Source organism: Hippoglossus stenolepis, chromosome 24, assembly GCF_022539355.2.
Source record: "Hippoglossus stenolepis isolate QCI-W04-F060 chromosome 24, HSTE1.2, whole genome shotgun sequence".
Classification (NCBI taxonomy): domain Eukaryota; kingdom Metazoa; phylum Chordata; class Actinopteri; order Pleuronectiformes; family Pleuronectidae; genus Hippoglossus; species Hippoglossus stenolepis.
The window spans coordinates 496,146-523,428 of NC_061506.1; the positions used below are offsets into that span (position 1 = coordinate 496,146).

The following is a 27,283-nucleotide window of genomic DNA, read 5'->3' on the forward strand; positions in this document are numbered from 1 at the left end:
TCCAAACACATCCATGGAATTGGAAGTTGGAAATTCCCCACAAACCTAAATGTCTTCCTCCAGGAGCTGAAATGTCCCCAGTGAAGATCAGCTCCTGAGTCGTCTCCCTGTGACTGTCCCCTGGAGCCTGAGCAGCCTCACTCGTCCCCTGGTTGGACACAGATAATCTGCAGGTGTAATCCCTCTCCTCCTCCTTCTGGGAAACTGGATTAACTTTGTGAGCACAGCACAGAACCAGCCAGAAACACGACGAGCAAACAGCAACTAGAGCAGCCAGAGCAGCCAGAGCAGCCAGTGGACGAGTGGACGAGCTGGTCTGGGAAACTTGATTTCTCCTTGTCTGGATCCACCGGGAGCAGAGAGACCGACAGTCAGGATTTGTTGCTCCGTTAATCCATCACTTCTTCATCCACCTCCTCCTCCTCCTCTTCCTCTCTGTCTGTCGGCCAACTGTGAACCATCCGAGCAGCTGTAGCGACCCAGCGACTCCCGATGTTTTTATTTAACCTGCGTAAACCATCGGTGTCAGTTACGTTATTTAGCCTCGTTCCAAATGAACCTTGTGTTTTTTATCCTGTATAATTTAACTTGATTAAATCTTAGCCTTGCTTCTTAGTTTTCATTTAGGGTGGATCTAATCTTTTAGCCTGGCATGGCTCGGCATGCTAATCAAGCTTGCTGTCGAACCGCTCTAATATAGCCTGGTTGCAAGTTGTTCTAGCTTTAAACTTGCCTAGTTTAGCCTGACTATAAATTAGCCTAAATGAAACTAGTTTGGCGGTAATTTAGCATAGTTGGTAGTGAATGAGGCTAGAAGTAAATTAGCCTGGTTGTAATCCAGCTAAATTAGCCTAGTCTGGCTTTATCTTTAGCAGCTAATTGAACTTTTAAAATAAGCTTCAATGGATCCAGACACAGAAGAAGTTGAGGTGTTTTCAGGCACAGAAGTCCCGACTCCTCTGAAACCAGAGGAGGAGAAGGAGGAGAAGGAGGAAGAGGACGTGGAAGAAGACGCCCGGATCTTCAATGCCTGGATGCAGAGGTACAGAGGAGGGAAGCAGCAGGAGAAGACCAGAGAGGAGCAAGAGGAGGATGTGGAGTCCGAAGGAGGAAGGACTGAAAGCAGGAGCAGTTTGGAGCCGTTGGTCGGAATGAGGCTCGACCGCCGGGCGTCGCTGCCGTGTCCGGTAAGAGAAGCTAGCATCGAGATGTATTTACCCGTCAGAAACTGGTCGTGGACTAAAGATTTGACCACAAACTGATTCATTTACAGTTTTGTCTTAGTATCGTAGCATTTCAGGCACATTCCCATTAGGGTTCTTTACAAGCTTTATCGTGTGAGAAAGATCACGTTACACAATCAACACGTGCGAAGATAGTTTGACCCCCATAACTCCCACATGATGGACTGATGCCCCCTAGTGGCCGTCAGACCTGTCTGCAGATGACGGACGTTTGCTTTTGGAGTCAGCATCTTTGTGTCGAGCAGCAGGTGAAGGATCATGAGAACCAGCAGCTGACATGCGACTCAAACTGGTGGAGTCGCTGGTTGGTTTCATTCTAACAACTCGTATATGTTATAAATGGTTTCCAGGACAACGGCCACCTTCTTGTTGTGGATCTCTTCAACTCGAACCTTTTTAAACAAGGAGTCTGACACTGGATGTTCACAGCGTTTCTTTCCTTCTTCCTCATCTGTCACCAAACATCTCCAGCAGCCACATCAGGCTTCAGGCTTCAGAGCGACTCCACGTCCATTTTTAGAAACCAGAGTCAAGAGAAGAAACTAATGAGGATTTAAAATGTATTTTTGCTTGTTGTGATGGGATGAAGTGATTTAACCTGATCAACTCTCCCTGATGAATCAAAGCATGTGTGTGAAGTTGGATCTAATGGATTTAACATCTTCTATATTTGGTTCCTCAGGAGGCGGCGACCAGTTAAACCTGTTAACTGGTTAACTCTCTCTCTCCCTGTCCAGGCCACTCTCTCGGCCATGCAGCTGTCTCGTCTCCACTCGTCCACTCAGGCTCCGGTGACGGCGAGAGTCCTCCTGCGTCGCACCTCCTCCCGCCGCCTCCTGCCCTCGCAGCAAGAAGCCCCCACCCCCGCCCCCGAGAGGAGACCCTCCCTCATACCCACAATCCCAGAGGCCATCGCGCCCGAGAGGAGGGGCCAGTTCAGGAGACGCAATGTCATGTCGCTGGTGGGTGAGAGGACCGATGTCAAAGGTCACCAGCGTTCGTTTGTGACACTAAAGCATGTGTGTGTGTGTGTGTGTGTTACAGAGCGACGCAGACAGTGTGTGTCTGATCTGTCACAACGACTTACATGGAGGAAGTGGTGGAACCAGAGAGCTGCAGTGTACACACACCTTCCACAAAGAGGTGACACACACAGTCTCACACAGACACACACAGTCTCACACACAGTCACCCCCTGACCCCCTCTCTCTCTGCAGTGCATCGAGGAGCGTCTGTGGAGGAAGCAGTCGTGTCCCACGTGTCACGTTCAGGTGTCGATGCCTCAGCCCGTCTACTGGAGCTCCACCCGGGTCAAAGTCCCGTAAGAGGACGTCAGTAAACTCCCAGCATGCATCCAGATGTGGGCCGTGTCACTCCTGAACTCCAGCTGTGGACGGTGACCTCAGTGTAGTCCTCTACATGTCCCCCAGGGGACTAGGACATCATCGTAGTTGTCTGCACCTCAACCAGGAGAGGACGGTGACATCATCAGCTCATAAAACTGTGAGAGACACATGTCAGGTAGATCAATATATCAAAACTATATAACTATAAATAATCAGCTGATCTACTTCTCTACAAAGTGTGTAACACGTACGTGCACTAACATTAGATAACTTCATACGTGACCAATTATTATACTAACGTACAACCACAGAATCCTCACCTGTGTGTGTGTGTGTGTGTGTGTGTGTGTGTGTGTGTGTGTGTGTGTGTGTGTGTGTGTGTGTGTGTGTTGTGTGTGTGTGTGTGAGAGAGAGAGAGAGGGAAATTATGAATTTCACCTGCGACCCTGGCTCTGACCTCTAGGGGGCAGCAGCATTATTATTAACAAAATGTGAATAAAATCTGATCAGTAATAAAATGAAGTTTGTTTCAGAAACTGTGTGAATTGTTGTTTCTCTGAGATTTGATTAGTTTGAGTTACTTTGTGTAGTTTTAACTTTAATAATAATATTATTATTATTTCTCCACTTGCGAATTGAAAGAGTTTTGAGATAATGAACATTTTGATTTGGTTTCATACAAATAAAACTGAAATGAATTGAACTGTGTTTATTTCTATTTAGTTTGTTTATAAAATCCGATTGAAGGAATAAAACATTTTTCTGTATTTACTGAAGATCCTTCACGACGTTTTGTAGAAAACACAGTCGGTCAGATTTCTGCTTCGTGAACTTCAGACGTGTGAAAAGTTAAAGATGATTGAAATGATCTTCAACACGACTGTTACCTGCTGCTCATGTTGAATTCAGTATTTGTGTGAAGACAGTTTTTAATAATCATTTGCTGATGTTGTTACTTGAACCTGTGACGTTAGAGACGTGAACCACAGCCGTCGACTTCAATAAAAAACATTTGTTGTATTTATAGGAAACAGTTTTTTTCTGATTTATCTTTGGATCTAAAATCACAGGAAAACTTTAAATTGCTGTTTCTGAAATTTTACTTTGTTTATAATTGAAGATTTATTTTATTCCTCATTTGACTCTGGAACCAGTGAAAGTTGAATTGTTTGGGGATAAATGAATTAAATCTTAAAATTGTTGCAGATAATTTTTCTGTCTTACAAACACAAGGACGCCTGTGAAGCTGAAACATGATTCGCCTCCTGTCATCAGCCCCGACCTTGATCCCGCCTCTCTAACCCCGCCGTGATCACACAACCAATCACCTCGCTGACCTTGCAAACCGCGGCCGTCACTGGCCCCCGCCCCCACGTCACTCATCACATACGAGTGACACGCATGAACAAATCAAACACACTCATGAGCGCTCACAACTGCTGCTCTTATTGCCTTTCCCAGAATCCCTCTGTCCCCTCACACACGACTGAGGCGTGTTGGCTTTGACCTTTGACCCCTGAACGACCTCCTCTGAACCATCAAACGTAGAAAATGAAGAATTTGATCTGACGAGAATAAAACCAACGACAACAAACTGAAGTCGAAGTCGGGTCAAGTGGTTCCGTGTTTGTCGTGAATTAACGAGACTCGGATTCGAAGTCTCGCCCCCGGAGACGGAGACAAGGAGCCGGGACACGATCTCGCCGTCCATCCTGCTTTGATTGGACACAGAAGACGAGGCGGCGATCGGGAGGAGGCCGGAGTCTGAGCGCTGAATGATGAAGACGATTATGTTTCCAGAGTTTCACATGGCGAGCTGGAATTCATGTCCAGCCTTAATAGTGCTCGTTTTCTGCCTTGTTCACTCCATTAGCGGCGAGCAGGGGGCCTGAGTGCCGGGCCCGCCGCTAATTACGGCATGAGGGATGATCGGCGAGGGCTCATTACCGGCGGAGCGGGCGAAACATACTGTCTCTCTCCTGGATAATGATGTTGGATCCGTGGAGAGGGGAGGCCAGCGCTCGCCGCTCCATCAAACGTCTGAATGTCCAGGGGTTAACGTGGCTGTTGACTTCTGCGTCTGAAGCGCTTTCGCTCGGAATCAAAAACCGCCGCGGCCTCATTAGCATGAAGCAGGTTTATAACTTCACGATCTCAGATCCCAGGATTCTTCTTCTCTTCAAAACCTTCAGATAAAACCTGATTCATCGGCGCCGCGAGAAACGATCCGATTCATCAAAGACAGGAAAAATATAAGACGAAAAACAAGTCGAGTCATCAAACTTCACGTCTACGGATATTTAAAATCTGTTTAAAGGAAGAAACACGACTTCACTCTGAAGACAAACCGACGACAGGGTTAGGGTTACTCCCATGAGTCTTAGGGACAAAAACACAACTCCACAGATCTACCGTGATATTATATAATTCTCTTCTTGTAACAAAGTCACAACATCCTGAGCGTGGATCAATCCACTGCTGGAAATAGTCCCCAACAAATGCACTGGTTCCTCCTGAGGTTATCTTCACACTTCAACTCAACCGAACAGCTAACGGCCAGCGATTGGTTAGTTTGGTCCCGTCTGCCAACATGGAGGAGGAGGGTCTATGACACAAGCCACCAGGGGGAGATGGAGATGGTTTGGCTTCAGATTTTGGAGCCGTCACGTCGTCCATCTTTATTTACAGTGTGTTATGAATTATTAGACGGATCCACATTAGATTTCTTCCTTTATATCTGTAACAATATACAAGTCTAATAGATCTAGTTCCACTAGTAGATACTAACATACAGTGACAGTAAAGTTTAGCTGCTGAGGTGAAGAAGGAACTGAGGAAACTTCCTGTTCGTTCTCGATGAGGCAGAAAACCCAGAGTCGTGTCTGACAGGAGGTTTAAACAGGACAAATGTGATTTCAGTGACGAGACAGAAGAAGAAACTCGTCAGGTCCCAGAACGACGGTGAAACGGGTCAAAGGAAACTGATGAAGGTAATAAAGGCGAGTGACGACGCAGCCGGAGGAAAGTGAGACGTGAGAAAACTTTCTACAGACAAGGCGTTCATTCATGTGAAGCGTCTCGGGCGGCGGCGCTCTCGCTCGCCTCGTTCCCGCGCTGTCGAGCCTTCATGTTGCTAATGGAAGCCGACACCGTTCACCCAGAGGAACCGGCACGTCGAGGCGGCTCTAACCCAATTGTAGCCGCCGTCTCCTTGCATCCTGTGTGGGTGATTGTACCAGCAGTGATTCAGGCTGTAATAATGAAATAACTCCTTTAGCGTCTGTGTGGGAGACAACGCGAACATCTCGCCAGATCTAATTAGCTCGTCTGAAGCTCGCCGTCTGATTCCCCCTCCACCGTCTGGAGCGCTGAACTCGTGTCTGTCCCGGCCCAGGACGTCTCTCATTCCCCGGGTTAGCCGCGGCGGAGAGCGTGTATTTACCTGCGTGTCTTTATGGAGCGAGGTCAGAGGTCAGGCTGAGAGGCCTCTCATGTTGTTGGCCTAAAGAGGGGGGGGGGCTGCTGTGTGCAGTAATGACAGTGATTCCAGCTGCAGGAACATCTGCTGCGAGCCGAGCAGCAGAAAGTGACACATTTTAAACACTCAATTATCTGACCTGGTTTCTACGGAGACGACTCACGAGCAGCTGGACGCAATATTTCACTGATTTCTGTTCCAACACGTGAAGCTCAAAACTTTGTGCTTCACTTTCATTCAGCTGAACACGACCACATCCTACAAACATGTTAAAATACAATACAATACAATGTGGATCATTGAGTCTTTTAATATAAAAACCTTCTCTTGTTCCAGCTTCTTCACCGTGAAGATTCCATCTGGTTTCAATGATTTAAGATCTTTGAGTTTTCAGTCTGAAGCTAAACTTCAGGTGTGAACGGTTCCTCGCAGCAGGAGGAGTCAAGGTTAAAGCAGAGTTTAAAAAAGACTAACTTCTCTTTTACTTCATGTTTTCATGTCAAACAGTGAAATGTGTTAGATTTGTTACGAGACGTTTTGCTGCTGCTGATCTGAACATTATTTAAAACCTAGTATTAGTCCATCTGAGGTTTTAGAATCAGTACAGTTGTGTGTAGCTTGATTCCACCCAGATGTGGAGACAGATCACAGCTGGACTCTCAGAGCTTCGTCTCTCTCATCTGAATGTTCAGGTCCAGCTCAGACGACACGTTTCCCCAAAGTCCCTCAACAATCACCGAATCCTCGACGTCCTCAAACGGAGACGGAGGAAATGTCTGAGCAGCACATTTTTCATTCTTTCCACATTTAGCAGAGTGGTTTTATTGGCCTCCAGGGGGCGCTGGTGGTGATTTGACTGCATTAGGATCCTCATCCTAAACGGATCTTTTATTTAGAAGATTTTCACTCTTACGTCGCACACGAGCAATAATTTACATTTCATGAGAATCAACGTAAAAACGATTCTGTAAATGTCGAGCTGCAGATTTGAGGACTTGAAATAAACCACTTCCCTCGTGTTGTTCATTTTATCACGTGAACAATAAAGACGGCTCAAAGTTTTGTCAGGTTACAGTAATTTTAACGAGTCTGTAATTCTCCAGTCACATGATCATTGGGTTTTATGAATTCACTGAAATACAAATAAAAACGAGTGCATCAGAAATGTGTCCTCGAATCAGGAGGAACGTCCCCGTAAACCACGTCCGGACACAGACTGTTCTCAGAGAACCCGTCTGTGGACAGAGTCAGAGGACAGGGACAGAGTCAGAGTCCTGGACAGAGACACAGTCCTGTAAACCATCATGTCTTTAAAGAGAAGCAGGACTTTGAAGCTTTGGCCGAGCGTCTGAGTTTAGTTTCCATTTCCTGTGAATTTCAGCGACTAACTCCACAAACAACGAGTCGTCCAGTGGATTTTTTCACTGGTTCAAACAGAATCTGATTATCGGACTCGATAGGAAGATTAAATGACTTGTTGGGACGAAGGTTTTCCGCAGAGTGATCGATCCGCTCGCTGCTCTGCTGCCAGAACATACTTAAGAAACTCAATCCCATCAGCCGTCCTCACTGGATCAGGGGCCAATCAATCGAGTCCCTTTCAGCTCCGATAATCAAAAATCCAATCGCTGCTCTAAATGTTAATTGATCGGAGCTTTGGGACAAAAGCAGCTCGGTCTGGTGTTTGGAGCAGGAACAAGTTCTGAAATATCTGAGCCTCTTTTCTCTGAGGTCATAAATTAATATTTGACTTCACAACGTCTGGAAAAAGTTATGAATAGATCTGAATAGTTTTGTCAAGACTTAAGGTTTAAATCTTCCTCCTCTGATGTTTCAAATGTCTGTTTGTGCGTGTGTCTGCAGGGGGCGCTGTGTTGCTCGTTTCACGCGTCTGACGATGAGTCACCACAGAAATGCAAGATGGCGGACAGAAAAACACGTCTAAAAGGTGGGGAACATGTAAACGTGTCCGAGCCGTGACCCCGGGCGTCGTCTCGGGGTCACATGACGCACGTTTCTGTGACTCAGGAAGCGGTTCTGAAACATCACATGTTTTCCAGCACGTCACCGTGTTTCTGGGACTAAATGTGTTCTGGCATTTAGAGGCTGATGAAAAGGTTGATACCGCCACGCGGCTTCGCTCTGACTGAATGGTGTCGGGCGGCGCTGGGGCCCGGGGCGACGTGCACCCCCCCGCCCCCTCCACCCTCTGTTCCTGCCCCGGCTCCTCGGCCGTGGCGAGCGTCTCGTAAATTGCTTTTCCCGCCACATCCCCTCCACTTTACAACACATGACGACAGAATCAGCAAACTCTCGCACACGTGTCATTTCAGACGTGAACTCCAGGGGGTGGGGGGGTGGGGGGGGCTCTTGGTTTGTTTCTGTAAACCAGTCGTTCAGACGCCCATAATGGCGGCGTGTTGTAGCGATGATGATGCTAGCAGGTAAGCAGCTTCCATTAGAGGAAGCCTCATTTAGAGCAGTGTTACACCCCAGCTGCCCCCCCACCCCCTCCCCCCCCCAGCTCATAATGGATGATGGCGGCTCGGCCTGCGTGCAGCAAAGCTTTAATTAAATCATAGTCCAATCATAATCCATGTTGTTAATTAAACTGGATAATTTATAAGTACAAAAGAGCGTATTTATTAGCTGCTCTGCGGTTGTGGCAGAGCAGTAACGTGCACGGGGAGCGTGCACGGACACATACACTCACCCCGCCTTACAACCTTTTACTATTGATGCCCCTGCATGATTGATAATGAGACAGAGGCCGCTGCACTATTTGTCTAATGGCCGTGCAATTAAATCCCCTTGTAAATGACCCATGCCTCATTTCATCCTAATCTATGGAATTTTGATTGAATTTGTCAGCGCTAATTGAAAAATACTGCTATTTAATGTCTGCATCGCACTCGCAGATCAGGACGCCATTAATGAGATCGTGTCCCAGTGACCCTGAGGGGGTATCCATGCGTGCCCTTGACTCAGCCCAGGAGGAGAGGGGGGGTGGGTCTACTGGGAGATCCAGTGGGGTCAGAGGTCACGTCCCTGTCTCCGTCGATGATGTGTTGCGACGGCGGTGGCGTGGACGAGGCCGGTATGAATTGATGAGGAAGCCATTAGAGGATTCATTAACCGGGAGTTTGATGCCGACGCAGGAGCAAATATTGTGATTTAAAGCTTCTTCGCAGGAGATGAATCGCAGGATAATCACAGACGACTTCAAACCTCATCATGAGTCACCAAAACACGAGCCGGGGCCGAGACGCCGCCGCAAATCAACAGTCCCACATCAAACTGCTCGTAAAACCATTTCTTTACAGCTGCATTCATTACCAGTCAATACAGAGCATCCCAGTTTCACCTTCACACACAGCACCAGTCACATTGTGTCCGTGGGCGAGGACAGGGCGTGTTTAAAGAACCAGTTACTGAAAACTACAGGTACACACACATACATATATAATATATATAACAGTCACACGAGACATAAATCTGACCAGTAACCAGTCAACAGATTAAATAATCTGACAGAACCAGTTTGATAATCAAGGTTCCATCAGAACTGATCTGCACCCGTATCCATAGCAACAGTTTCTAAGTCATTAATTCATCAATAATCAGTAATCGCTCAGTCTTGTTCAATAAAGTTATTTCAGAACAATTGTCACCAAACACAAACCAGCTTCTACTCAGTGACAGACTGAGACTCAGAAGTTTCCAGAGGTGGATGAGACGCAACCTGTTCAAGGTTCTGCAGCAGAACGAGGGCGATGACACTAAAACACAAAACACGAGTTCAACACGAGTGAAACACGTTAAAGTGGTTTTCTTGTGACAACGGAAGTTTGATTTAACCTCAGATAATAAAACCTGCTCACAGGGAAGAAGCTACTTACTGTAAATACACTGAGAGTTACTAGTTACTGTAAATATACTGAGAGTTACTAGTTACTGTAAATATACTGAGAGTTACTAGTTACTGTAAATATACTGACAGTTACTAGTTACTGTAAATATACTTAGAGTTACTAGTTACTGTAAATATACTGAGAGTTACTAGTTACTGTAAATATACTGAGAGTTACTAGTTACTGTAAATATACTGAGAGTTACTAGTTACTGTAAATACACTGAGAGTTACTAGTTACTGTAAATAACACAAGTTACTAGTTACTGTAAATATACTTAGAGTTACTAGTTACTGTAAATATACTTAGAGTTACTAGTTACTGTAAATATACTGAGAGTTACTAGTTACTGTAAATACACTGAGAGTTACTAGTTACTGTAAATATACTGAGAGTTACTACTTACTGTGAATACACAAGTTACACGTTACTGCAAGTCAACGGTGCTTCTGTTATCTGAAGTGAGTTTATTTTAAGTTTCCTTTACAACGAAGTGAAAATACATTTTCTCCTCATCTTGTGTAGATGATCATTTTATCGTGTAACATAATAAAAGTTAAATTGATTTAATACCTTGATGTGAATCAACAGCAACAGTTCTCACGTTCAACTGTTTGTCAGAAACAATGAAACCTTCTGAAAACTCATATTTACTTTGAGATGTATTTAAATGATTATCAAAATGAAGCCGCTTCATTTCCTGTCATTCGTTTATTTATTTTCGTTTAGTTTTTGTAGTAAGAGTATTTCTGTAGTATTTGTAGTTTTGTAGTAAGAGTATTTCTGTAGTATTGTAGTAAGAGTAGTTTTGTAGTAAGAGTATTTCTGTAGGTCAGGGGACTAGAGGCGACCTGTGACGTCATCCCCGTCCACCAATCAGGGCCGGAGCGCGGTGAGGGGGCGGGGCTCTCCAGGAGCAGACGCGCACAGGAGCGTAATTTAAATCCAAACACATCTGGACGCGCGCAGAGCGGACACACACACACACACACACGTCGCACACACGGGCTCAGCGGGAGACAGAGGGACAAGTGTCCGCTGCTCAGACACCGGAGTCCGGTCAAGTTGAAGTGGAGCCGCGGGACGCTCGGTTCTCCAGAGCGTGCGGTGCGGTGCGGTGCGGTGCGTGTTGGTTGTTGGTAGAAGAAGAAGAAGCAGAAGAAGAAGAAGAAGAAGTTCCCTGCGCCCTGGACCCAATGGAATGTTTCACTTTAACCGGATTATCGCAGCTGTGAACTTCCAGACCGAGGCGGCTCCACCGGGCCTCCTGTCTGTCCGCAGCCGCCCGCCGCGCCTCCTGCCCGGCCTCCTGCCCGCTCTCCTCCCCGGTCTCCTCCCCGGTCTCCTCCGGCTGCAGCGGTCGGTCCTATGAGCGCAGCGTTCAGCTCGTCCTTCATGGTGATGCAGCGGCCACCTGGAAGCACCACCGCCTTCAGCATCGACTCTCTGATCGGGGGGCCCCCGCAGCCCAGCCCGGGACACTTCGTGTACACCGGCTACCCGATGTTCATGCCGTACCGGTCGGTGGTGCTCCAGCCGCCGCCCCCGCCGCCCCCGGCCCTGCAGCAGGCTCTCCCCGCCGGACACCACCCGCAGATCCCCGGCCTGCAGGGCGGCTTCTGCTCCAGCCTGGCGCAGGGCCTGACGCAGGGCATGGCGCAGGGCATGGCGCAGGGCATGGCGCTCACCTCCACGCTCATGGCGTCGCTGCCCGGAGGATTCTCCCCGTCCCAGCAGCACCAGGAGGCGGCCCGGAAGTTCGGCTCCCAGGCGCTTCACGCGGTCTTCGACAAGGAGCTGCGGCTGGAGGCGGAGGAGAAGAGCTTCCTGCAGAAGGAGTCGCTGCAGGGGTTCCACGACGCGGAGCCGGTGCAGACATCCACAGGTAGGCGGCTCCCTGCTCCCCGTCAGCCCGGGGAGAGCGCTCCCGGGCCGGCTGCAGTGTGACAGCACGACCGGAGCGAACAACCGGAGCCGAGACACTTGAATCTGAAACCTCACGGATCGTTGTTCCGTTAAATCTCGTTTTTAAATAATCTGTTTTTAATTTAGAAAAAACATTCAGGTTTTTATTATTTAGAAGAAAATGAATAAATGAAAATTATTTGACTCTCGTTGATTTGAACAGAAACTAATTTAAAACTAATTCTCACAAGATGAAGAAAGATTTAAGAAAATGTCGTTTCATCTTTTTATTTCTTATTAATGACAAATCTTAGAAAAACTTAAATTATGAGTTGATAATTTCTTCGTTTTTAAAACAACTTCTGTCCATTTTAAACAAGTGAATTTAAATAAGTTCTGCTTCAGTTTGTTTGAATCTGAAAAACAGCGGAAGGTTTTATCTTCATAAATAAAATGATTCAGTAAATCTCGTTTGAATCAAGTTTAAATCAGAGTTTCAGTTAAATGATAAAAACCGTATTTATTATATATTATATAATTTAAGTTATTTATTGATCTCGAACATGTTGATGATAAATCACGCGGCGCGTGTTCGTGGATTTATTCGTTGTGACAGACGCGGAGTCTCCGTTTCACAGAAGAGGCCGCGCGGAGACGCGCCGTGCGTAATTACGCGTGAAAAATAAAACTCCGTGGAGAGCGCGTGTTCCGCTGTGATCCAAACACTGATGTGATGATGATGATGGACACGGACACACACACGCGCACACACACGTTCACCTCTGGGTTCATGTTCCACTCAGCACCAGTTTAATAATAACTAATTCTCTTCTACACACTTTATTCTGTGTTTCTCTGTTGGTTTGATTCACACAGCTGTAATGTCCTGTACTTATGGTTAGTATGTTCGTATTGTTTGTGTCCTAACTGGTGAACTGTGTCCCAGGCAGAGGACTCAGTAAAGACGACTCGAAAGACGAGGACAGCGGGCGGAAGGACGAGACCTTCTCCATGGACAGTGACTTGGACTACAGCTCCGACGACAACCTCACCTCCCTGAGCCACAAGGAGGACGGGGACGGGGGCGGAGGTCTGGAGGACGCCCCGCACCAGCACGGCTCCGGCTCCGGGGGCTCCGGGGCGGGCGGCGGCGGCGGCGGAGGGAAGAACCGGCGGCGGAGGACTGCGTTCACCAGCGAGCAGCTGCTGGAGCTGGAGAAGGAGTTCCACTGCAAGAAGTACCTGTCGCTCACCGAGCGCTCGCAGATCGCGCACGCGCTCAAGCTGAGCGAGGTGCAGGTGAAGATCTGGTTCCAGAACCGGCGCGCCAAGTGGAAACGCGTCAAGGCCGGAAACGTGAACAACAAGTCCGGGGAACCGTCCCGGAACCCGAAGATCGTGGTGCCGATCCCCGTGCACGTGAGCCGCTTCGCCATCAGGAGTCAGCACCAGCAGATGGAGCAGAACCGACCGTAGAAGAAGAAGAGCCCGTCCCGTGCCGATGCTTTTAATAATCACCAGTGATCCACTGGGTCAGAAACCAGTTCCTCACATGTGGCCCCGCGGGATTCGAACTGTGTTCACAGGATTCACCCACGTGGCTTCACGTGGCTCCAGAGCCTTTCACCGATTTGACCCTTTTCCAGATTCAAACCAGATCAAATCTGTAAACTCCTCAAACAAAGAGCTTTGACCACATATTGAATATCTCTCCTGTAATTACAGACACTGACATGCCCCCCCCCCCCCGAAGGACCGTGGCTTCAATTAGAGACATGACGTTTTGTGACAGATCACATTAACGAAGCTTTAATTACATTTCTGACTCTGACGATTTAATTATGGCCCAAATGTCACCGAGACGTTTTTAAATTCAACCTTTTCCTGCCGCGGTTTGGTTTTCACAGCTGAGACCAGAGATCCAGACTCCAGCTGGAATCGGACGTTTCTCTGCTCGGGCACGAGCTCGGGCACGAGCTCGGGCCTTTTCCTCCTCTTCATCACAACTCAGATTAAAAGCGTCAGCACGAGACAGAGACTCTTGACCCGGAAGTGCGCGTGCAGAAAGAAGAGTGTCATCGTGAAAAACTGCGCGTGAAGACGAAGAGGAGGATGAAGAAGAGACAGCACCCCTCCCTCATGTAAATACACGCGGGACCAAACTGAGCACATGACGTCATTTGAAACGTCGTGGATCTGGATCCGTTTTTAACGAAGCTCGAGTCTGAAGATTTGAAACTTTCCTCAAACGGCTTCACTTTCAGTTTGATTCTTTTCCTCTGGACAAAGTGACGCTGCTAATTTATTTATATGAAACTGTGTTGAAGTCATGAAACTAACATTCCTGAAGATGAAGGTGTGAATTAAAGCCTGAGCAGATGTGAACATGTGCACTTTGTTCTCCTCCCGTCAGAATAAATAGAACTTCACAGAGAATCAAACTCCAGATGTTAAGCATCTGGGCACTCTTTAGAAGGAGTCAGGGTTTTATTTTGAAGGCCTGACTCTCGGAAAGGCCACAAACCTTCACATGTGAATCATTTGAAAACTTTTAAATGTTGATAGAATCTATTTGTTGTATTTAAATGTCTTTAAATTACATAAATAACCGGATGAAGATATTTGTTCAGGCTAAACGAGTTTATTTTACTTTGAGGTTTTTGTTTTAATTCTATTTGAGAAACAGATTTTGGTGAAAACAAAGTGAATTAACTGTTAATTTAATTCATGTTATATTTATTATTACAGAAAAAATTAGGATCAGACGCAGCGAATAAAAGGTTTAAAATCAAAGTGAAATAAATGTTTAAATACCTGGAAGCTGCGGCTCAGTGACACGTGACGACCAACCAGGAGGAGACACTGAAACACACATCTCATCAGCATCATTATATTTATTAGCATTATTTATTATTTTCATTTTTCAAAATAAGAAAAAGTGAAAAATCCAAACAGAAGTTACCTGTCAGCTGCGGCCTGTGACGTCACGCAATCCGCGACACCTGTGGTCCATGTGGAGCTGACGGACACACACACACACGTTAAACACACAAATGTAAAAACACACACGTGAGAAACAAACGTTAAACACGCAGACACACGCAGTCAGTAGTGACCAACACGCACTTGAAGACACACACACACACACACACACACACACTTCCTCCTGTTCGACGTCCAGTTCGTTAAAATCCTCCGGACAAATTAAAAACACGTTTTTTAAAGCAGAATTAAAAAGGTTCACTCGGTAAAGTCACAACGTGCACGCGCGTCCCGTCGTTAAATTGATTGTTAAACGTGTTTTTTGACGTTAAAATTAAAGAAAAGTTCGTCAGCGACAGAATGACCCAACACACCTGAGTGATGACGCAGCCGGCGTTCGGATACTGACCGGAAATGACGTTAAAGTAAAAGTTTAAAAGTTGTTTTAGAATAATGAATAATTATAATAATCATTTTAAAGTTCAGTTTTTATTGGATTAAAACAAACTTTATTTCCCTAATTGTAATGATAGATGACACCGTGCTGCATTGTGGGAAATGTAGGAAACTATTATTAGATTTCAGAATTTGATTTTGACAATTTAAAAAACCTAGTTGAACAAAATGTGAAGCAGTAAAACCCCAGAGATGAACAGCTGTGATCTCTGGAGCCTGGTGATTTATAAACATATATAAAGTGTTGGTGTCATCACCTCGTAGAACAGAAGAGGAAACAGTCGGTGACTTACACTTCATTCTGTTACACGTTAGAATCAGTGGGATCATCTGATAACTGAGACCCAGGGGATCAGCTGAGGCTCTTCTCCTCCTCCTCCTCCTCCTCCTCTTCCTCCCTACATGAACAGAAATCCTGAATCCAGAAAACCTCAGTGTCGTCTTCCTCCTCTTCTTCTTCTGTGGTGTCAGACATGTCAACACGGAGAAACAGAGTTCTGCAGTTTCTCTAACTCCTGGAGGTCAAGTCATGAAAACATCTCATCATCCACACAAATAACAGCAGAAACACACAAACATGTCAGAATCATTTCTCTCAATCAAACGGTTCAACTTACCTGAGGAGACAATTCTACTTTTGTTCAATAAATCAAAAATAAAGATTTAGTTAATTTAGATTCTTTTAAAATGACACAACTACACAAAAATACGCACAAAAACATTGTATTATTGTAACTCGTTATAAACAAAGATCTGAAAGTGATTCCACGGTTTTAAAGTCACTTTCTTCTTTCACCTTCTGAACCAAACAGAACAAACGTGAAAATGAGGACAAACGTTCAGAAGAGAGAAAATCGTACGAAGCATTATTCTCGTCTTTATTGAAAAGAGACACATTACAGTAGAAGACTCTGTATTAGGTAAAATTTTTCAACAACGGTACTGTACAGCCAACAAAAGTCAATAATAACAATAATAATAATTAGAATAACAATAATGTGTCTGGATGATAAAGGATTCTAGTAAAACATGGATGGACTCGAAGGGTCAGAGAGAAAAGTACAAAAACATAGGTTAGAGTGGGCGGAGTCTTCCTGGCTAGGTGCGTTTATAAATAATGTGGTGGGCGGCCCGGGCGGGCGGGGCTTCAAGGTAAAGTATACATGAGGTAACACAACCAGACAAACCAGATGTTGACCACACGGAGTCGTGTTTTCGTGGTTTTGTAGTTTATGTACAGGCGACGCGCGGCGCAGACGAGCAGCGAGAGTAGCGCCAACGCGGTTTCCTCGTTTACGCAGCGTCTTCTGAAACAGACGGGATTTATTTACACGCAGCTTCAGTCGTTCTAATCTAAAGCTTCAATCTTATCTGAGCTAACAGCTAGAAAATATACTGCAACACGCTAATGACCATTAGCTTAGTTTAGCTAACACACGCTAGCTGCACCCGGAGCTTCACAGGAGGTTTTTAGTCTCAAAACATTTTTCAACTTTTCACGTTTGGTTTTAGTTTGAGGAAAACAAAGAGTTCGGTCACATGACTCGGGGAAAGTAAAGTTAAAGTAAAGTTTGATTAAGTTTGGATTTCTAAGAGGTTCGTAAAAACAAATCAGTTCAGAGAAAGTCGTAGTTTCTACCGAACTAATGTGTGAAAGCAAATAAACATGGACAAATTACATGTAGTGAAGAAAATGCTGCAAGTGCATTAACACGTAGCTTCTGTTGCTAAACTAAGCTAACGGGCGCTAGCTGGCGATAGGATGATTCAAGTCTTAAACGTTTTCAACTTTCGATGTTTGTGTCAAGTTTAAGAGAAACGAACACAGAATGTCATGTTTGCTAGCAAGTTGAATCTACGTTAATGCTAAAGTGCTAACTGCAGTTAGCTTCAGATGACGCAGCAGCTTCTGTACCTGAAAACAGTTAAAAACCAAGATGGCCGAGGTTTCTTTGCTGCGACGAGATTAAATAAACAGATTCTCAGATAATGTGAAGAGAAACAAACATCTAAACTAAAACTGTCGAGCAGTTGTGCTAGCTGAGCTAACGAATGCTAACAGTTAGAACTTCAATGGATGTTTTGATTCTCTAAACATTCTCCATCTCTTCATGTTTGAAGTCAAATAGGAAACGGCTGCCATGCTAGTTTGTTAGCTGCTAGCTGTAGTTAGCTTTAAAACAGAGATTAAAGTTTTTCTGCTTCATTGAGAATTTCAAGTCCGGAGCGTAAAAAAAAAAAATCAGTTATGAAGAAATCGTCAGAAGCTGCAGCCGCTTAAAAAACGTCAAAATCAAAAAACAGGAAAGTGTAGTGGACAGAGTTCGGGTGAAGACGGACTGAATCAGAGTTAGTGCATTTCTGTCATAAATAAACGGACGTCTTTGTCTTCCGTCCTTCTTGAGGACAGACGAGGGACATGTCGGACACAAAAACACAAAATAAAAAAGAAAGTTCAGCCCCTTAGTAAATACGACGCCATCTTTGAGACGACTTGTGGGAAACGGGGGCGTGGCACGTACGAGACGAAGCTGGGACATAAAGGCAGGAGCGTAAAATAAAAAAGGCATAAAGAGGAAAATGCTAGTGTTTACGTTGACGACTGACTTTGTTCACGCAGTGTGTTCAATGTAAATATTGCAGCGAGGTCAGTGTCGCCGTTGCAACGATGTGAATGTTGAATATTGCTTGGATACAAAGTCGGGTTGAGCCGCTGCTTCACGACAACGTTCGGGGACGAAGCAGCAGCTGAGTTTAAAGATTTAAAGTAAAGGTCACATGACGTTAAGGAGCTTCTTTCCTGATCGTTAGCGTTCAGTCGACACGTTTTACATCCAGCTACGAAAAAAAACTAAAACAGTCACATCTACATCCATGTTTTTTTTTCTTCTTTTTTTACAATTTTGTCTAAATGTGAAAACACCTGAAATCAACTTTCAACATTCACAATTCATCTGAAGTCTTTAAACCGGTGGCTCCTCCCTTTTTGGCACCTTGATACGGAAACGTTTAGCGTCCTGACTATAACTTATCGCATTTGCATTCTGGACTTTAAGTCGTTTTATTGTGTAGTGTTTTTATTATTTTTAACTTTCCTGAGCTTTTAAGTGACGTTCGTAAAGGAGATGGTGTTAGTTCAGATTGACCTTGCGGCCCACTAGGGGGCGGTGTTCTCTGAAGTCAAGGGACCACTGGTTGAGACGCTGGTTTCCTGCTCTGAACCAAAACACGCAACATTCAGTCAATGTTTCTTTTCTAACCCGACACACGGTTAGTACACGGGTTCTCTAAATACATGACGAAACACAGGAAGTGACGAAGAAAAGAGGGGAAGAGGAAACTATTTACAAGAGAGAAGAAGAATAAGGAGCCCTTCTTAGTGATTCGCTGAGCAGGTCAGGCGTCTGATTGGACGACACAGACTGAGAGGGAAGCCGCTGTGATGTCAACAGTTACAACAGATAAATATTTATACACAGAAACATTACATCGTGACGTCCATGTTTCATCGGCGGATCAAAAAATAAAACACCTGAAGAAGAAGAAGCGGATCATTTCCCTTTTTGCTCCGTGTGACTTTTCGCTTCGTAGCTGCTTCCTCGTCTTTTCCACTTTTTAAAACTTCAGGGAATCAAACCTTTGACCTGAATCAGGTTTGAGTTTAAAACGTACAAAAAGATTCTTCATCTTTTCATCGGGTCCTTCAACAGAAAACAAAATTGCAGATATTTTGAAGACAGATTTAAATAAAACGTGAATTTGCTGGATTTCTTTTGGAGGAATTGTGAATTTCAGAAAGTAAAAAAACTTTCTTCATCGAATATTCTGCAAATAGGTGATTAGAGTTTTTCCAGATGTGACATTCATGTGAGAATTTGTCTCAAAGTTTCATTAAGTTCTGAACTGAAAGACGTGAAAACGTGTAAAAGCAAAGTGGTGGATCAAAGCCTCGGGGGGGAAGATGGTGGATGACGGACAGTCTCTGGTCCCTGAGCCTGACGAAGCTTCTGTACACTTTATACACCCAGAAAACAAAACGTCCCCGTCGCCATGGAGACGCTTTGATGGAGAGAATATTCACAACCAGGGAAACGTCTTCGATCTAGAAAACGTGACTAAGACATGCGATCTATCACTTTCTCTTTTTAACTCTAACAACTGATCCGATATTTGTGTTTTTACTTTAAAAGTTTTACATCTAGATATTTTTCACATGAAATAAAAAACACGAAGCGGCAGGAGGAGGCGGAGTCTCGGGGGATTCCTCCCACGATTCCTTGATATCGTCTTCATCTCACTGAAGATATGTTTTGGCGGGAAAGGGGGCGTGGATTCTGATTGGCTGTGGAGCTGGACAAGTCTTTCGAGGATTCTTGATTGACAGGAACTGGCCGCGTAGTGTGATGAGGTATGATGTCCGTAGAGCTTCAGACTGCGCCCTGATTGGACGCCATAAGTCATGTGATTATTTCCCAAGGAGCTCTGATGAGCCAATGACGAGCCACCCGTGGACCACATTTCCCAGCATGCTTTGGGTTTCTTCTCCCAAACATGGCGTCACCTTTAAATCAGTCTGGACGAGCCGTCAGGTGGTCGTCAGGTGAGGTGGGCGGGGCTCAAGAGTCACAACAGGTAGTGGTTCCCAAAATAAACGATGAGGATTCTCCCAAATGTGTGTGAGTGTGTTTCCACGTGTCCGAGCGCTGCAGTCATATGAGGGCGGTGCTGCCGCTGCTGCTGCAGCTGTTGTTGCGGTTGGTGTTGCGGCGGGACAGGTTGGGCGTGGCCATGAGCGGGAAGCGCTCGTCAGGACAGCCGTACTGAGCCAGCGTGTCCACGCACTCCTGACTGTTGGCCTGCCGAGCGTACGCCATCGCACTGTTACCGTGGGCGTCCCTCGCCATCAGGTCCACGCCGTACTGGAGAGAAGGTGAGAGAGAGGGCGTCAGCTTCAGTACTGTAATCGATTACTGATCACACATTACTTTAAACACAGCACCAACCAGCTGTCAAAGTAATAGAGTATTCCTCTGGGATTAGTAACTGAAGTTTAGATTGTAATCCCTCACACCACATTACTAAGTGTAATCTGTTACTGCTTCATTTGAATCAAACTTCCTGCTCAGATGTTTCACAATAAAAGACCAGCAGCGACTCCGTCTCTTACCCAGATGAGCAGCTGCGTGACGACCACGTTGCCCTTGCGGCTGGACAGGTGCAGGGCGCTGCGTCCGTCTCCCTCGCCACACGTCTCGTTGACCTGCTGTCGGGACCCGTGGGCGAGCAGCAGCACGACGGCGCGCAGGTCCTCCTCGGCCGTCGCCCTCAGCAGCTGCTGGCCCAGAGACAGGTCGGTGCCCGGCAGCGACGCCAGGAACAGACGCTGCTCGTACTTCGCCCGGATCCAGCGCTCTCGCTCCTCCCTGACAGACGACACAGGGACGGAGAGGTTACACACTGACAGGAAGTGGACTGCTTCACAATAAAACCTCCTGACGGCAAGAGATGACCTGACCTGAGACTGAGGAGTCGAGTTTGTCAACTATCACTTCAGAACATTCAGAGTGAAGATTTAGTATTTTAGTTGATGTAACTCAGAGAAAGAAGTGAAATGTTTAACTTCTGTTTTTCAGGCTTTCTGTCTTCAACCCGTGGAGCTTTTGATTATCTGGATTCTCTGAGTTCTCACATAAATCTGTGTTCTCCTGCTGATTCTTCACAGACAGAACACCAGGCGGTGAAAGAGCACGTGACTGACGGCGGCCGCAGGTTCTCCTGACGTCCAACAATCCACTTTCTCCCCCTTCGGTGCAGAATGAGACACAGTGTGACAAAGAGGGACGGACGAGGGGACGTGGACACATTGTTCACAGATCGAGTGTCATGAACTGCTGATGTGTCTAATCCACAGATTTTATCACTCTAATCTCAGCTCATCCCCCCCACATGTAAACAGCAGCTCATTCAGAGAGCAGGGATTAGAGCAGGAGAGAGGGAGGGGGACGACCCGGGGAGAGATATTGAGCTGTCCCCCTCCCTCTGCTCCCTCAACTAAATAACCACAGCTCCTCTGGGGGACACAAGAGGATTCTCACACACACATCGTAATAAACCAAACTTCCTTCATAGACACTTTTGAATATTTAAAGTTTAGCAGAACTTTCACGTAGAACTTTCACGTGACTCCTCCGGCTTCAACCCGTTAACGGCACAATTTAAACTTCAGCTTCTCTCAGCTTCGGAATCTGAGAACGCTCAGACACAAACTGTGGGAAAAGACACACAGACAACCTGCAGAATCTCATTAACTCTCTTCCTGGAGACCTGTGTGTGTCTGTGTGTGTCTGTGTGTGTGTGTTTTGGGGTGGGGGGTGTGGTGGGCAGTGGCTAGCATCACGGAATGTCCCGGGGGCTTCTCCTTCCTGCCCCGACCCAGAGAGAGAGCAGGGAGGCTGGGCACCAGACTACGGCCGACAGCCCCCGGACAAAGCCTGGAGGTGTCGCTCAGTGTGTGTCTGTGGGTGAGAGAGTGTGTGTGTGTGTCTGTGGGTGAGTGTGTGTGTGTGTGCGCTCAGCGGGGCTCTGCTCTTCTGTCCTCCAGAGGACGGAGAGGAAATGTGAGGCCACTGGACCCAGGACACACATTCCTTCTCTCACCACTGGAGTTGCTAAGAGGCTGAGTCGAGTGTGTGTTAGTTTGTTGTCCATGTGTTTCTGGTTGTGTGTGTGTGTACATCTAGTGTGTGTGTGTGTTGCAGTAAACAGTGACTCTCTGTCATCATGAACTAACGAGTCCTGATATCACAGCTCTGGACACTGGAGAGGCTAATTGCACTAATTAACGACACAGTGTGTGTGTGTGTGTGTTTGTGTGTGAGGCAGTATGTGTTAACATGTGTCTACTGAATGCACACACTCATATTTAGTGTGTGTGTCGCTTTTCACATCCCATTAGACCAAGTGCTGTGCTTTAGCACTGAGGCATGCTGGGTAGATAATTAAACATGAGTCCTGGTGAGATAGAAACACACACACACACTAACAGACACACAAACAGACACACACACACACACACACTGAGCCCAGAGGGTTTTAATGTGTCACTTAAATTAGAAGATAAAATTTACAACAACCAGAGGAAACAAACACATGAACAATGATTCTACTGAAACTAACTTGAGTGAATATTCAGGGATTTTACTGATTCTATGACTTCTAGAGTTTAATGCTACTGATTCTGATTCTACTGATTCTGATTCTTCAGATTCTGATTCTTCTGTCTCATCATCACAATTCGACTGTGATCGTACTGATCGTAGTGATTTAACTGTCTCCACTGATTCTACAGGATTTCTTTGATTGGATCATATTCTCTCGTCTCTGTTGATTGACAGCTCCATCAGCTGCTGTTTGCGGTCCCTGTTGGAAACGTTGGGGCGTAATGTGATTTTGTTTGGGGTCACTCAGGGAGCCACACTGGGCCCACTGTGCTTCTCTGATTTCCTGCCTGTTGTTTGGCCTCATTGTGAGTGTGTGTGTGTGTGTGTGTGTGTGTGTGTGTGGACGTTCCCCCTCAGCGGCTGCTTTGTGTGCTCATGTTTACACACACACTGAGTTTCCTGTCCGTCCAAAGGCTGAGGGTGTTTGTCCGAACCGACTGACTGACCTGCTGGACGTCCCACCAGCTGCTCCCCTCTGACCAGTGTGTGTGTGTGTGTGTGTGTGTGTGTGTGTGTGTGTGTGTGTGTCAGGTCATCTGTCCACAGAGTGTGGACATGGAGCTGAACACAACACACACACACCCTGATCATCACACCAGCTCATTAGCATAACGACCTGAAGACACTCACTGAATTTGACGCCTCGTTTCACTTTTTAATTTTCAAACTGCTTTTGTTTTTTATTATTTTTCTTTCTCTGAACGAATCAAACCAGACTAAAATCTAAAGACTATTTAAAACTGAGAAATCACTTTCATGACCTTTGACACGTGTGGACCGAGAGAAACAGGAAGTAGGAATATACACGTGAACAACGTGATGAGGACATTCATCTGTTTATTTAGAGGAAGTTTCTGAATTTTACCTGGATTCCTTTCAAAATAAAATCACCTGAGTGTTGTTGAGTATAATTCAGACTAAAAAGAGGATTTTCTCTCTGAGCCTCGAGCGGAGATGTATGAGCCAACACACGGCTGTTAGAGTCATTAATTACAGTGTGTGTGTGTGTGTGTGTGTGTGTGTGTGTGTGTGTGTGTGTGTGTGTGTGGTGTGTGAGTGGGAGTGGAGGTAATGAGCGGTAGGAAACAGGGTTAAGAGTGACGTGGTGTCAGTGGCTCCTCTTCTGGCCTAATTAGCCCTCTAATTAATAGATTAATAGATAGATAGAGCGAGGATAAGAGCAGCAGCAGCTAACTGCCCGAGCTCATGATGAATCACCGGCACACGCTCCTTCTAACAAGGTGAGGAGGAAAGTCCGTGTGAAATTCACCCAGAACTACCTGCATCACTCCTTCTCTTTTATTTCACAGTCGCAGAGACAAAAGGAAAGAAGAGGAGAAGAGGCTGAAATCAATTAGCCTGTGTGAGCGGGTCGTTAGCTGCCCTCGGATGAGCACAGATAATTACAGGGAGGGTGAGGAGGGTGAGGAAGAGGAAGAGATGGAGACGGAGGGGTTAAAGGAAAGAAGGAGGGAGAGACAATGCAAATGAGAGGAGGAGGAAGAGTGAGAGAAAAGGTGGAGGAGGAATGGACCAAACCTCTGGACTGAGACGCAACGCAACGCCGCACAGATACAAAGAGGGAGGTTCAGAGAGAGAGAGAGAGGGAGGAGGAGGAGGAGGAGGAGGTGAAGAAAGAGGGACGACATCTCCTCTAATCTAAAACCTTTAAAGCATCTTTACCACCCAGGTCAGACTCAGATAAACTGATTCTGAACGGCTGGAGCGTCTCCGGGGACAGAAGTTAAATCTGTGTCCACACATGAACTCTGTGAGACAGAGTCTGGACATGTTGTGTAGTTTGTGTTTCTGGAGATTCGGTTCACAACAACAGGAACAAGAAGAGAATCCAGAAGTTCTGGAACCGGCGTCGGGAAATCAGGACGAAACAAATAAACTCATAACTGAACAAATACATCAAATTCCTCTGGTTTACTCTGGTTTTTCTTTCAAACTTGACAGGAAGTCGTCCGACCCTCGTTCCACTGGAACCTTTAACCCTGGCTCCTAATCCTGACACAGATCCACCTCCTGAATTCCTCTAAAGGCTCCTGGTCCCTGAGGAAATCCCCTGAGCTTCATCCTGAGTCAGAAGCCTCAGATCAGCCCCAGTGAGACGGTGGACGTATAACATCAGAAACCCCCCGATCGTATCTGAACCTCTGGTTGGAAACGTCCTCTGTCTCAGTCATCGCACTGAAACGTCTCCGAGGCCCCGACGGCCCCGACCTCGTGGCCCCAGGAGACGTTGACATTTCTACTAAATGAGCTGGACGTAGATGAGTGGACCTGTCTGACTGCAGGGGGCTGGGTTAATGTGTAAAACCTCAGGGACGGAGAAAGAGTCAGAAAATGCAGTCGACAAATTAATTAGGAGTTAAAAGGTGGAAATGGGAGATTTTAAAAATCAGAGGAAAGAGTCTGTGAGACGGTAAAATCCCCACAATCGACTGAGTCCCACTGAGTTCGATAAAGACGTGAAGCTGTAGCGTCTCAGATTCTAACGCTGCGGCGTTTCCTGTTTGGACCGAACGACCTGAAACGTTTCTGCTTTAAGAACCAGACACTGTATGAAATGTAGGTTTTCATGCAGGAAGCTTTGAGCCTGAGATCTGATCTGAGAACGTGTCGGACTACTCTGTCGTCTGCGCAGCTCAGGAACCAGATCCAGGCTGAAGACGCTGGTGGACGATCAGGATTCCTCACGAAGAGCAGCGGCTGTTTGTGAGTCTGAAGGTTTCTAGTGTTCACCAGCCGGCCGCCGCTCGCCGTGAACCCATTCCATCCAAACACATTACCCACAAACACCACACCGCTCTGCCGTCCACTTCCTCCTTCTCTTTAGTCTGTGAGCAATTTGCCGACTGAGCCAATTAGCCAAAGGGTGAGGGGGCGGGGCCGTCGGCCGGCAGATTCATTCCTGCTCCAGGAGCCGCTGGCCGACGGCGAGCAGGAGCCGAGCCGGCGAGCAGGGACGGAGTCACGCATGTGGAGAGCGTTATTTATTTCTTCATTATTAAAATAAAGGGGGTTAATCTGATGACTCAGGCATAAAGAATGTGCATTTAGTTTGTGCTTTTAGTTCTCATTAGCATAACCTCCCCGCGATGACAAAGAATGAATGGCCCGGTGATTGGCTCGTGTCAGCCGGCTTAATGTCAATAGTAAATTGGAGGGCTTGTTAGGCGAGCGGGGGGGACGCGGCGGCGGGCGGCGGCGAGCAGTCATGTACAAAATAATGTCTATTAGGACTAATTTAATCAAGGCCTCCCTTTTACAGATGAATTAGAATGTAGGGGCCAATTATTTTTCAACGTTTGCACTGGCACTGCCTGTCAGGAGGAGAGTGTGTGTGTCACTGTGTGTGTGTCACTGTGTGTGTGTCACTGTGTGTGTGTGTTGTTGGAAACGCAGCCCGTGGGGCGACTCGTATCAGCAGGGGCTGCAGATAATGGCGAGGAGATGATGGCAGGCGGGATCAGCTAGTTAACTGATGCAGATGAAACAGAGCTCGGCTCAGACTGAACACACACACACACACACACACACACACACACACACACACACAGGGACACACACAGGGACACACACACACACACTGTGCAGGAGTCTGATATCGTAGGAAATTTGTTATTTATAAAAAACATGATTCTATTTATCTTAAAAACGTTCTTTTCATAAAAAGACGTCGTCTCACCTCAGACATTTAACCTGATTATTGAATTTAATATATATTATATATAATATTGAATCATTTCTCCGTCACACTTTGAGGATCATTTAATATCTGAGTTTTGATCATGTTGCATTTAAAACCTTTATCAGTATCTTTTATCAACCTTTACTTTTTTAATCTTTACTCACACGCTGATGTATAAAATATGTCACTGACTCCGACTGAATCTAAAGGATAATTCAGTTTTTTTGTTTATTTGTGACTGAGGTCAATGATCCACAGTTTGGAAACAAATCAACAGGTTAATAAAACTCATCTTAAAGAGAAAACTAATCAATAAATCATAAATAAATTAAAACAGAAACAGAATCAGTGAACAATTTAAATCTCCAGTGAAACAGATGTTTCTCTTATTTAAATAAAATTCTGGAGCAGAGATTTAGTTTCATGACGAAAACGTAAGCCGAGAGAAAACTAACACACGTCTGAGACCACGTCACACGCACACGCACACACACACACACACACAGACACACACACGTCTTTAATAACGATGAACGAGACTTTAAATCGTCCGGTGTCACGTCCGTTAACGATGTTTCCTCCCTGATCGACGCCTCTGATGTGACACGTGTCCATCTCACATCGCACCAGTCCAATCTGTGTTAGCATCACACACTCAGGCTGTGTGTGTGTGTGTGTGTGTGTGTGTGTGTGTGTGTGTGTGTGTGTGTGTGTGTGTGTGTGATCAGTTTTTATGGGGTACGAGGCAGGGCTGCCCCCCTCCTCCCCCACCATTCCCTCTGACCCTGGGGGGCAATTACCTTGTGATGTGGGCCCCCTGCCCGCCCTCTCCTCCCGCTCGCCCCATCTGCTCCCCTGAGCCCAATCCCGCCGTCGTGTCGGGCGCTCGCCGCACCTGCACCCCGGCCCAGATTAAAAGCCCCTGGTCTAATTTTAAATCTGTTAGCGCTGCCTTTTCTTGGGGGGAACAAGACTAATCTGTTCCCATAAAGGGCCCTTACCCTGTCCCTCTGCCGGCTCCCAGCTCCCACCGACCTGCTG

The 27,283-nt window shown here is 46.2% G+C and overlaps 3 protein-coding genes and 1 long non-coding RNA gene across 9 annotated transcripts in view; 2 read left to right on the top strand and 2 right to left on the bottom strand.

Moving 5' to 3' along the window:
* Positions 1-192: 192 nt before the first annotated feature.
* si:ch211-207l14.1 (E3 ubiquitin-protein ligase RNF126) lies at positions 193-3,126 on the top strand. Its single transcript, XM_035150542.2, has 4 exons — positions 193-1,187; positions 1,982-2,206; positions 2,289-2,387; positions 2,462-3,126. The coding sequence occupies exons 1-4, from the start codon at positions 903-905 to the stop codon at positions 2,567-2,569; spliced, it is 717 nt and encodes a 238-aa protein (XP_035006433.2). The 5' UTR covers positions 193-902; the 3' UTR covers positions 2,570-3,126.
* LOC118103510 lies at positions 2,436-15,267 on the bottom strand. Its single transcript, XR_004694887.2, has 4 exons — positions 15,241-15,267; positions 14,847-14,903; positions 14,699-14,746; positions 2,436-2,745 (listed from the first exon to the last, which is right to left on the bottom strand). It is a non-coding gene; the product is annotated as an uncharacterized LOC118103510 (long non-coding RNA).
* Positions 10,947-14,269, top strand: gbx2 (gastrulation brain homeobox 2). Its single transcript, XM_035150541.2, has 2 exons — positions 10,947-11,864; positions 12,831-14,269. The coding sequence occupies exons 1-2, from the start codon at positions 11,348-11,350 to the stop codon at positions 13,358-13,360; spliced, it is 1,047 nt and encodes a 348-aa protein (XP_035006432.2). The 5' UTR covers positions 10,947-11,347; the 3' UTR covers positions 13,361-14,269.
* A 4,305-nt stretch (positions 15,268-19,572) lies between the features above and the next one.
* agap1 (ArfGAP with GTPase domain, ankyrin repeat and PH domain 1) overlaps positions 19,573-27,283 on the bottom strand; it is an 85,078-nt gene continuing 77,367 nt past the window's right edge. For all 6 annotated transcript variants that reach the window (XM_035150533.2, XM_035150535.2, XM_035150534.2 and 3 more), the window contains 2 exons: positions 20,490-20,745; positions 19,573-20,241 (listed from right to left, as the gene is read on the bottom strand). In XM_035150533.2, the coding sequence (XP_035006424.2) occupies positions 20,032-20,241; positions 20,490-20,745 (466 nt within the window). In that variant the 3' untranslated portion in view covers positions 19,573-20,031. The remainder of the gene's footprint in view (positions 20,242-20,489; positions 20,746-27,283) is intronic.